The sequence below is a fragment of the Bombus flavifrons genome, chromosome 14 (genome assembly GCF_040668555.2).
Source record: "Bombus flavifrons isolate JBK064 chromosome 14, iyBomFlav1_principal, whole genome shotgun sequence".
Lineage (NCBI taxonomy): Eukaryota > Metazoa > Arthropoda > Insecta > Hymenoptera > Apidae > Bombus > Bombus flavifrons.
This window is the reverse complement of record NC_138455.1, coordinates 10615662-10629850: the sequence shown is the minus strand read 5'-3', so window position 1 is coordinate 10629850 and position 14189 is coordinate 10615662. Positions and strand designations below refer to the sequence as shown.

The following is a 14189-nucleotide window of genomic DNA, read 5'->3' as shown; positions in this document are numbered from 1 at the left end:
GGGTGTCTTAATCAGTGTGTAAGCTACTAAAGTCGAAAGTCTGGAAGAGGGGAAGGAACGAAGAAAGAGAACCTCCGCGTTCTGCATCTCAAAGGCTGAATTTTAAAAGTGTGTTAAGCCCCTGGCATTATGCTCGCTGCATTTATCCTCTCCGAACATGAATTTAGATTGTGGCTTAGGCACGATATTAGGCTACGTGCTTCTATCTACCGAACCTAGAAAATACCTTTTTCGAACAGCTATTCCCTTTCTTCGTCTACTTTCTTTCTTTCTTCAATTTTTTCTCTTCCCTCCCACGCGAATATAATTACAGCCAATACGAGAGCAAAGTCCGTGCAATATCCACGCTGCATCTTATCTTTTATCGTCTTTTATCTGTATCGTTAATTAACGCAACGAGAGACAGGTGAATTTTAGTGGAACTGCAGCAAGATTTTTGCTTCTATCATTTCGTTCCTGTCCTTCGAGCGGAAGTAGCTTTCCACTATTCTTCCTTTAGCAGATCTAACGTATTGTACTTTCGTATCGACATATAATTAATCGTCTGGAACGCGTTTCGAGTCAGCGAGAGATTTATTTCAAGGAACAACTCGCATATCGTATGTTATTCTTCGATTCGTAGTTTTGTTATGTGCATTTTCCCGTGGAATTTTGATCGTTACGTACAGCTGTTAAAGAGAAAGCGATATTTCTGTGTATTATTAACAGAGGAATAGCGAAGAACATTGATCGTGGCTTTAATTCGGTGGATATGAATTGCAATGATAGGATTGCTTCAGATGAAAAAGGGTCTTTCGTGATCAACCCCATGCCACGTGCTGACTCGATGCTAAAAACCAATATAATGTTTCGTGAAAGCAACCACGACGTACTAATATCGATATTACTTGGCAATAAATTTATAATCGTTTACTTTTGACAAGGAACGATCAAAGTTCAAGTTCAAACTCAAGCTAAAGTTGTCTAATAAGCGCACGTTTTTAACGTCCATGGAATTTGAAACACGTACTTAACAGTAAACTTTCAGCTTCAGAGATACATACGTATAACTCCATTGAATCGAATAATAGCTCTTTCCCGATGATTACTTCAAAAGTGCTTGTGAGACGACAAAACTATTACTTCTAACGTTGAGATATATCGAAGCTCCAATATTCGTTCACACTTTTCTATAAAAAAAAAAAAAAAAGAACAATCCAAGTTCCTTTTTCATGAAATAATTCCAAACTTTCGAGCGATAACACACGTGATATAATAATTGTTTGAAAAATATCCAGAAAGAGTTCTAACAATCTTCTTCAAAACTCCAAAAACACTATATATATATATATATAATATATTAATGTTACAATAACCAATATGTTAACATTTGTCGAAACAGTTTGCATGAACTCTATAGATGTAAATGTGTATACTATGTATAACGACCGCTGTATAATATATATTATAATGCATAGATGATGTTGATGACTGATGACCGTTGTTATGTGGGTGATTCTAGTGGGGCCTGTGTTCGGGGGCCGATGCGGCGCGGAGGCGCTCGGGCTGGGGTTAGGGCTGTCGCTGGGCCCGGCCTACAGGTTCGCTCTGCCCCCGGGACTCGCTGCCAAGACCACCCGCTGCCTTGTATTCGACCAAGGTAGGCCTACCAGCCATCTTCATTGCCTCTACGATCTCAGATAGAACGGATCTCTTCCACACAACCCCCTGCCCCCTTCCATTTAAATATATTTCATCCCTAAGGTTGTTGCTTCTTCCTATTCGATTGGCAACTGAGTGATCGCGGATTTTGTCGATATCACCCAATGGCAAACTCCGCGATCACTTAGTTGTCAACGCAATGCGTTAGCTTGTCCGAAAAGTTCCTTTCGTTTTATAAGGAAATAATAGGGGGACAATGTTTTTCCTTTTATATCAGTTTATTGAATTATGCACGAACGTAATAATAGGAATATAATTCAATAAAATGATGTAAAACAGAAATTGTTGTTCTTCTGTTATCGTCTTATGAAACGAAAGAAACTTTTCGGACGACCTAATATCTTCGCCAGTATCAGATTGCCATTTCCTTGGGCGATCTTTAAACGTCTCCTTATTTGCAAGAAAAGAATTCTATTTAACTCCGTACCGAGTTTAGGCGTGTAATAGTCTACACGAATTAAAATCCAAGTGAAAATTGATTGGCATTTAAATTTTTCGAAGAGAGTTTGTTACAATATCGTTTAAACAAACTCTCAGAAAATCCATTTACTCGGATGATCGTCGATCGGAATTACAAATTTCGTTTACCATTCAGACGATAGGGATTTACCAACAAATGATACATTTAGGCTATATTTTTCGCTGTGATAAGAATTTACTAAGTTTACTATTTAGTGATAAGCAAGTGCAAGAGACGACTTAAACGCGGTCCTGAAAATTGAACGATTCCACGAACGGAATATGCGAAAGGAATCGAGTAGTTCTATCTGGGATTCGAAGGATCTATAAATAAGTATTATTTCTTCGACAAATATCTATATTAACCACTGACAATTACGATTTTCGCTTAATGGACAACTAACCCTGTTTCCAATTTATTATACTGCTTAATTGAATAACGAACGTGTACTGGGAAGATTTATTTTTATAATGAAAATGAATGAATTCTTATTTACCAAGAGGACCATCGGCGAGATATTTGAACTCTCGTCTAAACAACGATTAAACGCAGGTAATTCGATCGTCGTAGCACCTAGCCTAGCGTTGTATGTCGTGGAATCGACAAATCACGTTAAGCCTGTGCGTCGTCAAATTCTAACATTTCCCAACAGAGTGCTGATATATAGTAGGCTTAACAAACTTCGATCGGTAGGGTAATGCGGCATGGCAGAGTTAGAAGATTAGCCAAAAATTTACCGTCACGTATTTGCTGGCTAACAGCGACTCTAACGATTGCCGAAACGAGCACTGTTACCTTCTTAACGCGCTGACTATCGCTGACCGTCCATCCCACCATCGGTTTATTCAATTTTTTCAAACGATTTGAGCGAAATAAACTTCGCGTGGATTAGCAAATGTTCAACGATGCGAATGATTTAGATAAAAAGAAGTAGTCGCTTTGGTGGTTTCGGCCGGCGAGAGGTAACTCGATAAATTGTTTGCCATTTACTCGAACACGGAACAGCTGTAATCTGAAATCTAAAGGGCCCTTCTCAAAGTCGATATCGTCCCGTTGATGAATTTCGGCTTAGGATATCGATTTTAGTGTTCATTGCCGCGAATCTGCTGTGCTTAAAGTCGGCCATCGATCCCCGAAATCCAGCTGCAAGATCGACTTGCGCGTTTGCACGGACTAAGCCTACGAGCTATGCTCATCTTCGTGTCCACAAATCTAACAAGACCGATTGTAAACGAGCTTGCGCTTTCGTCAGCCGACTGCAGTCTGGTTAAACGTCGGCTACGTACAGCATCTGCGTTAGAACTAAACACCTGCGAGTAACATGAAAATTTCATCCATCTCCTAAATTCTCAAATACGTAATTCTACGAATATCTGTCTGATCTTTTTAGTTAAAATTTCCTACTTGGCATTGTTTTTTTTTTTTTTATTTTAAGACACTTTGAGATATCACGGTGTCCGTGATTTTTACTTTTCAAATAAAATTATATTTTTTGTTAAGATATAGGAGGGATTTGGAAATACAAATAATTTAGTTTATTCAGCACACAACAGTTATACACATATCTTATACTCTGAAGACCTCGTAACCCTACTCGCACGCACGCTTGTTGTCAACCGACTCTTCCAGATGCTTCTTAACGACTGCCAATCGTCTTTTGTCTCAACTAAGGCCTGGACGCCCTCTGACGCTTACACACACGTTCACATGTACAGTGTAAATCATCTTAACATTTTTAAAGACTCTTACGAAATAGATATCGGACCAAGTATTTTAAAATATATCGAAGAAAGACAAAAGACCTCGGTTTGTCTCTTGAGTTTCAGACAGATGGAATATTTCGTCGAGACAAGGAATATTGTACTGAGAATTAATTAGTAGGAATTTTAATGAAAAACGATCGAAAGTACGAAACAACAAAGCGTAGAACGATCGATTTAACGATACAACGTGCAAAATAATTCTATTCTGAAAGAAAGCGATATTTTGTATGAGAAAGAACGAGAAGAGTAAAGCAAAAGTAGGCGAAAAAATTCGATCTGGAAACACAGAGTCCCCTTCTGGCTTCTAAATTATGCATTCGACGATAACTCGCTAGGATGCACATGATTCGGCTATGAGAGGTGAATTTCAAAGACGACAAACAGTGACTCGTTTCGGGTTTTTCTTCGCTCTCCTCGATCGTCTCCTGGCGCTGAAACGACGACGAGGATCTTACCGGAGAGCAGATATTATTTTTCATAAACGCGGCGTAAATGGTCGTTTCGCGTGATTGCATGGATCCAGTGGGATGAACGCGTGTGTTCCTGGTTGTACTCTGGTTGAGACGGAGCGGGTAATTCCGCCGATCCTATTTAGCCCTCTTCCTTTTCTGCCTAATACGATCGTGAATATGCTCGGCTACGATAAACGCGTGTATTTTTTCATCAACGATATTTTCATTCCTCTCGAAACTACGAAAATATTATTCTTTATTTTACCAATTGTTCCTTCTCTTCGGTTGAAACCAATATAACAAGATGCAGTTGTATTTTAAAATTCCACTTGAATTTCAACTTTATGCGAAATAATCAAGGTCACCGCGTATCGTAAAACGTCCTTGGACTGATAAATATCGTTGAAGTAATTAATTCAAGAGAAACTCTACATCTTTATTTATGTACATCTGTGACCTGGAGAATGCTATTACGCAGAATTATTGTAAATAAGGAGAGCTGCATATTATTGTACCTTTGAATGTACAGTATGTTTTGGCCAGAGTCGGCGTGACCTTTTGCGGGGCAGGGTTGAGAAATTTTCCGGGGCCTGAATACGCATTCAAATGCTACACTTGAATTTTACAACGAGGAATCATTTATTTGCAAATGCTGTTACTTATTATATATTTTTCGTAAGATGAATATTAAATAATAATACAACCTGTATTTTTTTAAGCAGTTTTTTAAATAAATCCAAGTTTTTAAAAAACTTTAAAAAAGTTTTTAAAAAATCCAATATTTTAAAAACTATTGATGTAGGTTAATTTCTCTAAAAAATACATTTCTATGAATTTCGCCTGGATTTTTTTATCTGAAGTAGCTTCCAGTATTCCAGAAGGACTTTATGCAGTTATACTGAACTTTGATGATTTTTCTCACTCCTTTATACTCAATCATCGCTATTAAAAAGATGTCTCGCACCTGTTAATGGTATCATCATTCTGTAAAAAGTTCATCAAAATCGGTATTTTTTAATTGGGTAATTTTTCTGACTTTGGGTTGCAAGGTCTAGAAACAAAGGAACTCATAAACAGATCTCTATTTATGTTCCTTGTAGCCTTTAACCCAAGCTATAAGATTTACTTTTTTGGTAATGTCCTTTTGCTATAATTCTATGAACGTGCTCCCTATCATTCCATCGTCTAGTAACACTAAGACAGTAAGGATCTGAACTAGCATAAACTTACACTTATACCTTTAATTATTTCAATATACTCGTTGTTCAATCAGTCAACCTCAACAATATCGTATATGAAATGAATAAATAATGATAACAATTTACTTGATTTTCACATCATATACTATACCTGTGCTTATACTTATACCTTTAATTATTTCAACATATTTTTCTATTACAAGCTTATCCACTCGTTGTTCAATCAGTCAACCTTAACAATATCGTATATGAAATGAACAAATAATGATAACAATTTACTTGATTTTCACCTCATACATTATACCTGTGCTTATACTTATACCTTTAATTATTTCAACATATTTTTCTATTACAAGCTTATCCACCGTTGTTCAATCAGTCAACCTTAACAATATCGTATATGAAATGAACAAATAATGATAACAATTTACTTGATTTTCACCTTATACACTGTGCCTGCAGTTATACTTGTTTCAATATATTTTTCTATTACAAATTCATCCACTTGTTCCTCTATCAGTCAATCTCAACAATATCGTATATTAAATGAATAAATAATAACAATTTCTCTTGATTTTCACCTCACACACTATGCCTTATACTTGTAATAAGTACACTATGTACTTATACTTGTTTCAATATATTTTCCTATTACAAATTCATCCACTCGTTGTTCAATCAGTCAACCTCAACCTCGACAAATATAACAAGCAGCTTCAGCGAGAAAGAATATCAAAAATTAGAAGATCGGTCGGACGATTTTACGTAAAATTCGCGTTAGATGGTTCGAAAAATCGATTCGAAAGAAAGCTGTTAAACTTCAAAGAAAGATAAAGCGATCGCTATACCATCGTCGATAATTATACCGACATTTGCTTACTTTTGACAAAATGTAACTTAGCTAAAAAATTACAAATAGAAAGACTCTTTGAATCTTCGGATCAGCTTTAAAGAAAGAAAAGAAGAAACGTAGCTTCCACCTTGTTTGAATTCGTTTACTTTCTATTACTAGGTTTTTATCGAGGGATGAGATCATTATGCCGGTCTCTCTGCCGTTTCCCCTCTGCCGGTCTCCATGTAACGTCTTGCATCGCCACCTTTTCGGCCAACATCCTCTCACCCCGTGGTCCTCCTCGCCCCGTTTGCTTCTCGCCTCTTCGCGCGACAGTAATTTTACTTAATTAAATTCCGTTCTTTCTGCCTTTGCTACTACGACCCCTCTGGCCATATCCCCATCCTTCTATCGCCCACCGAGGATCGTCAGTGATTTTTCTCGCATCTTTTCTCTCTTCTCGCCTCGCAGCTTCAAACGATTTTTCCACGATTTCGAGCTCGCCCCGGCTGGCTAAGAGCGTTCACGATACACGGACGAGAGATTTTGGTTTTTACAGCGATCGCGCCCCGAATCTGTCGCTTGCTGCACGTTTCCCTGTATTTTTCGATATTATTCCAATTTTAGTTTTCCGATTCGACTATAATACGTCAAGAAACGCACGCTGTTTTGCATTATAGATACGCGTACATTTTGTTTCTCGTAGATTCTCGATCTCGTTCTTTAAGAAAAATAGAAGATTCTGTATATGTTTTATCGAACACGAATATGCTGTGTTGGTTTATTACACGAATTAAATTTAAATACGTCGCTTGTTATACGAACGTACGAAGCATCTGACGCAGCTTGAAAATGCGTAAAATATTTCTTTTTAACTATATTTAAGATAGATAGATTTTCAACGAAAAGAAAATCCTCTTTGTTTCTTACATGCGAGTCCATCTTCTTCTTTCTGTCTTTTATGAAAATATCCTTGTACGAAGAAGCAAATATACAGATACTGCTGTGTCTGAATGTTAAAATACGAGCAACTGTACAATATCGTGAATCACTTCAAAATTGGCGCCAATACTATAATTGCCAATAATTCCAGAAATAGATGTGTGTTTCTTGTTATTTATTTGCGATTCACGCGATTAAATGCGATCCTTTTTAACTTTGGATGGCTTCCTATTACAGCTACCTTTACAATATCTTGCCTTATTTTATCTGAAAACTATTATCGTCGCAAAATCCATCTTCTCAATTTTATAATCTCGGTGAATTAGAATTGAAACCAAAAATATACTCGACACAGACCTCGACTTGAACTTGGATTATTTGACAGAAATAAAAATGAAAATATTGGACAGAAAAATGTCTCTAACTTGCGATCCTTTTCGACTTTGAATGGCTTTCTATTACAGCTACCTTTACAATATCTTGCCTTATTTTATCTGAAAACTATTATCGTCGCAAAATCCATCTTCTCAATTTTATAATCTCGGTGAATTAGAATTGAAACCAAAAATATACTCGACACAGACCTCGACTTGAATTTGGATTATTTGACAGAAATAAAAATGAAAATGTTGGACAGAAAAGTGTCTCACACTTACCTTCTTTGGTACATCAATTTCGCGTTTTTGGCTCTGTTCAAAACGAATTCCACAATTTCCAATTAATTGATACGTACGAAAACCCATAACGATTGAGATAAATTAATCTTAGGGTGTAATTTTAAAGAAATGTTCAATGGATCGCTGATAATATCCGCGTTTATGCACTTCGCGAGATGCGCAGAAAGTCGTAAACGAGAGAAAAATGTCTGTACAGTGGGTTTCCTTGCATAATATTTGCGGCTACTCGTTAAGCGGTGTAAGAATTAAGGGGTGCGAGAAGGGTGGCTTGGCGAGGACTAGGGGGCTTCTTATTACCACTTCATCTGCAATTAACATTTATGGACGGCAACTGTCTCTGCTCGAAAAACTAATTAAATATTCCGTGGCAGGCTGGATAGGGTGTTTACTGTCGACCTTGGGAATAAAGAATAAAGAGCGTAGAAATGAAATAAATAGATAAGAAAGGAGAACAATGTTCGACAGACTGTTGACCATTAAACCACTCGTCTTATTTTTATCCAGACATCTCGATGAATAGAATGATAATGGAAGAACGAGGGCGATTTATTTTCTACGATTTAACGCGATATAAAAAATGCAAACCAGATTAAGAAACGTTCGATCGTTTTGTCAATAAGTTAATAAATTTCGAAAGGAAAATTTAAGCAGCGAGTTGTTAGAACGAACACGAGTACAAGTACAGTGATAATAAATACGATGGACTATGATTAACTGCATTAAAAAAAAATATATAGTTGTTATTTGTAGTAGTTGTTCATTTTCATTTTAATACGTAGATATTGTCTGGCGCGATAAAATAGTATTTAAAAAGCAATTTTTTAATTACGCGATCCTATTCACTGTTCAATTCATTTTTAACAACATTGCCAACACTTTTAGCACCTCGATCAATATTCAATTATATAGCTAATATTGTTGGTTCGATATGTTTCTACTGTGACCGTGTTCCTGTATGCTTTTTAAACGTTATGGTTTTAAATAAATATTCCAACGAATCGTGTTTCATTTTAAACAGTCGCGTTCGTTTTATTACCGTGTTTTGTAAACTGTTGCCATTTTTTGTTTTTTTTTTTATTTCTGTATAAATTTGCGTAACACCATGAATGATAATTGAAATCAATCTTAATATCTGTTAGAGGGGAAACACGCTTGTGTTTATGTCGAATCCCGGCGCACCTGTAATTATTTTTCATCCAATTTTTTCAACCTTTGACACAATATACTATGTATTAAAATGAATATTTCACGGTTCTCCTCTTTACCGCGATGCTCGATTGCAAATTAATTACTATCTCTTCTAGAATCGATACCAATCTATCGTATTCATATATATGTGTGTATATATATGTATATATATATATATATATAGCTGTGTGTTTTATTTATTTTTACGTGAATAGTAAGATCAAAAAAAAAAAAAGGAAATTAAATTAACGATACGATAAATTAATTATTGGTGAAACTGCAGTTGCTTGATAGTAACGTGTCATACAGTTTCTAATTATTTATTATTATTATTTATTATCTTTCTTTTCGTAGTCCTCGCCCTCCGCGTTAGGACACACTTTCAGTTACGACGAAGTTTTTAATTAGAAGAGAATAAAAGAACTTAAGAACGAAGAAATATTATTTGCATGAATTGCTGGTGAGAATAATTTATCAGTCGATTCGGAAGATACATTTCTAACGCGTCGTGTCGCGCATATATTAACAGGGATCGATAAAACTTGTTAATTCCTGTCGATTATGACGCACGTAAATAAATCTTCATTTCCAGAGTTTTTAATTCCAGAGACACGTTTTTCCTCGTTTCACTTAATACGTCGCATGTTTCCGGAATTTTGTCCAATCGACAGAAAGTTAAAAGATATCGTAGATACTGTACGTGGGTTTTAATCGGAAATCAATGATCGGGAAAAAATGCAGGTGATAAAATAATCAGTTGAAAAAGATCGTATCGATGACAGGAAATTAAGGAAATTTATTAAAAATAATTTTCGCGATAACAAAAATGAGGTGTTTTATACGAAATAGAAACAGTTTCCATATTTTTCACGATGATAGCTATGTGTTCGAAATACGTTGGAAATTCATAACACTTGAAACGGTTGAGATTACATTTTGTCAAAATTTACGCGAATAACCAAAAAAGATAAATACTCTTTTTTTTTTATCTTTACTTTTCACATAAATGGAATCAGCTTTTCGTAGTTTGTCACGTTGCTCGATGCATTCGTTACGTCTTTTATCGCTAATTATTAATTGATCAACAAATACCGCTTTAACGTACCTGCATAGACAAATAACATGGAAGATAGAACTTGCAAGATTTCCTAACAATTTCCAAACGAATTCCAAAGGCTACGAAACCGTCGAACCTGGAAGCTTCGCGTTATCGCGAAAGCTTACGGTTGTTCCTAATAAAAATAGAAAAACGTTCAACCCTTCGCGCTGCTACGTGGAGTGTGACTGGCCGTCAGTTTTTATCTCAGCAGTTCCTTTGTCGAGTCCCACTCGACGTTCTTTCATTGCCATCTTTTTTCGTGAAACGCGCGAAAGAAAAGCAGGATCGCATTCTGGAAATTGTTTCAAGATACGTCACACGCTTAAAAATTACAAAATACGACAATAACGCTTTATTTATTTAAATTCTCATATTTTTTAGTTAAAGTAAATTTCAAAGGAAGCACTTGAAAGCGTTGGCAGCAGCTGCTAACGAAATGGAAATAAAATTCCGAGTGCAAAGGGTTAACGCGTTGTAACGCAACTTTGATTCGTCGAAATCGACGATATTTCCATTTTCAAGGGGAGATGACTCGGTTGCTTGCGATTTCCTTGTGCGATCAAACTCCTCGTGTAAATAATATCAAAGAGCGAGGGAAAATAATAGGCAGAAGATTCGCAGAGCGAAAAATCTGCAGAGACCGGTCGCGTCATAAACCGGACGTTAGAAGCTTTGATGAGGGTTGTTAGTGTTCCGCGAGGGCTTCGGCGATGTTAAGAAAAGTCGTAGATGTTACGCGCGGCAAATTTTTTGGTACAGCACCAGAAGATGGTCGATTAAGCCGGTTCACAGGCCGCCTTCCGGCTCGGTAGACCACGCCAGGTATTTTTAAAGGTGTGCCGCAGTTAGTGGGCAATGGAGCCGAGGAATATATAAATTTTAACGGCCACCATGTTGCTTCTTAATATCCTCGTGGCCAGTTTTCGTCCCGAGTTACTGCCTTTCCTAGTACACTGTGGTGTACTGCTGGTAATCGCGTTGCACCGAAACGCCGGCTTTTGTGGCTTCTCGTCGAATCTCGTCTTCTTCTCACGCTTCCTTCGACCACGCTCGTATCTCTTTATTCGTTTCACTGAAATTTGTTTCGTTCGTTGAAATTCAGCTGTTGAAATTCAATCGGGCAGCCTCTTCGTCTTTGCAGAGTCGTCGGTTGTTACGTGGCTTGCGATTCAGCTGTTTATCGAGGTGCTCGATCGACGCTGTACATCGGAAGGTAGAGGAAAAGGACGACGCTGTGGATGATATTAGGCTGGAAACTGAGTTTCTTTTATTTAATTGTTTACATTCACAATTTGTCCAGTTTGGACATTTGGTAGAATTTTTTAGCTGTTAGATTATCACGTGGGTGGCTACTCCCGGTGGGATACCATCTTCGTGTTTGCTAGGTTGTGTCCTTTGTGAGGTCTGCTGGCTGCTTCCTTTTCAGTCTTCTATCCATGTTTGGAAACTAAGTGACTGTGGATTGCGTCGTTAGGTCGTAACGACGAGGTCACCTTTGTCTTTTGTTATTTATCTTATTTGCTGTTGTTAGAATTTAATCTCAAAGTTAAGATAAATAATCTGTGGAAGACACGATGTTTGTGTTGAGATAATATTAGGTGATATTTATTAAACAGAATTACAGAACCAAATGTATTCCAAATATAAGTGAGTGTTATGGATCGTTGACAGTTGGCCAGTTACTCCTCTCAGACTGCCCGTACGTAGTGACCCATGGCTCCTTAAAAGATTTTCAACCCCACTCTCTATACAGTAGTGAGTAGGACCTATGCAAGTGTCCTGTTCAAATGCCTGTGTAGGTGTCTGTATAAGATTAATATCGTTGTATTCCAACAGCTGTTATTTGAGTGGTAGTTTCCCGGTAAATGCGTGTAATGGATTTATTAAAAAAAAAGAGAGAGTATTTTAACTTGTTGGATAAAATTCAGCGTAGAATTTTGTCGAATAAAGTATTTTAGGAATATTTTAGGACATTCTGCGAATAGATTCGAAGCATTTTCACGTACCACGAGATATAATGGCAGCGTGCGTAATCCATTTCTATGGAAACACGCGAAACATTTCGCACAGATAAACCGTAAACTATTAACAGCTTCTGTCTACGTAATGTAGCATTATCGAAATCTGAAGGATAGAAAGGGGAAGAAAAATTTGACGATCCTTGGGGCGAATTCCTTTGTTTATTTATCTTTTATTTTTCTAATTATCGCCAGGTATTTATGAAAATTGTTACATTTATTTGCTCCACTACTAAATGTAGATGGGAAGAATATTTAAAACGAAAGAATATGCAGAACCGACGAGGAAAAACAGATATGAGAAACGTGTTGCGGCACATTTTTGCCAATACAAGAGAGAGAATAACAAACAAAAGTGCGCGCTTTGTATTTTTCGATGGATTACGCTGATGATATTTGTGCGTGCGTATCCTGAGCGGTTCAAAATTTAATCGGAATTATTCCGTGAAAATTACACGCGTTACAGAGGTCAGAGGAGCTTTGTAATCGTCGATCGAATCGAAACAGTGCAACTCAGCACGCGCATAAATTCATATTTTATCGCAGAATGCATTATGCATCGTTCCGGCATATTTTAGCTGCAGTTTTTGCTCTGTTGCATTTCACCCGCATTAAAATGAACCGCAGAGTTTTGCTATGCAACGTGTTTTTAATCGTGCGCGTTACAGACAGGTTTTGTAAACGGGGCTGAGGCTATTCGAGTACTCTTCGCCACGTTGTTCGCGTATTTTTCATTTTTCACTGTATCAATCCCACGAATTTATCGAATTTTATTTACCATTTGGTAATTTTTCTTTTCGCTCCATCATTAGAATACCCGATATGGCGGATTTTTTCCACCGAAATGTTCCTGCTATTTCTTATTGCCCGATAATTATGCCAGATTTTTCCCATTCGATTGTATCCTATTCGAACGTTTATTATTTCCTGATTTTATGTTTCTCTGATAAACCGGGTGTCCGCAAAGTATATGTAAATTGCGTGTAACATCGTACGAGGAAAAATAGCAAGAACGTGTCGCATGAACGTAGATTGGCGGAGGATTCGTTGCAGTGTGGCAACAAAAATTCAAAAATGACGATCGATTCATTTCTCGTTTAAATATTACGCTGAAATTATAGAAGCAGTTTCTTTGTGCTTTTAAAACCATCGAACATTAAACGGTCGAACTTTGAAAGGAAACTTTCGCGTTAAGAAAGAAGGCAAATGGAAATTAACGGATAAATAGCAGCCTCGAATAAATATCAAAATTTCGGTAATGTATCGTGTAATTGTAAGACGATCGAACGAACGATGAACTGGATTTCTTTGGCCAGGACTAATTAAACTGGTAATTAAAATCGGGAAAGTAGCTGGGAAGGGGGAAGAGACTTACAGCGAATCCACGGCTATTTTCTTCTCAGACGGTGGGGAATAAGACGAGATCTGTTAATTTATCGTAATCGTTCGGTGTGACTAAGTAAGTGTGCTGCGACGTTCTGCAATATTCTTTATTAAAATATCGAACTGCCTGGCGCCTCTTCCTTCTCTACTTCCCTCCAAGTATTTCACCTGAAACGTAACTTAACGAAATACTCAGATTTTTAATATGCAAAGTACGAGAAGTATATATTCCAATGGAAATTAATTAATTGCATAGAAGATCTATTTTACGCGAGTTTATAATTTTTATGAAGATAATTGGAAAAGCGAAGACAAATTTAGAAATTTATTTCCAAGTTGAAGAATTAAAATTCTATATATTAGGTTGTCCGAAAAGTATCTTTCTTTCGCAAATTTGTCTTTTTACAATAGTGAATCTTCGTACAAACGTGAAACCAAGTCTGTGAAACGTCACACTGTTTATCTCAACAGAACA

The 14189-nt window shown here is 36.9% G+C and overlaps 1 protein-coding gene across 7 annotated transcripts in view; it reads left to right on the top strand.

The window, feature by feature from the left end:
- Positions 1–14189, top strand: part of LOC138186590 (E3 ubiquitin-protein ligase Rnf220) — a 213384-nt gene that overhangs the window by 50542 nt on the left and 148653 nt on the right. For 6 of the 7 annotated variants that reach the window (XR_011174927.1, XM_069126605.1, XM_069126604.1 and 3 more), the window contains one exon: positions 1502–1639. The exons of the other annotated variant lie outside the window; for it this stretch is intronic. Coding sequence is in view for 5 of the 6 variants with exons in the window: in XM_069126605.1 (XP_068982706.1) it covers positions 1502–1639 (138 nt within the window). In the remaining variant the exon portion in view is untranslated. The remainder of the gene's footprint in view (positions 1–1501; positions 1640–14189) is intronic. 7 annotated transcript variants of the gene reach the window in all.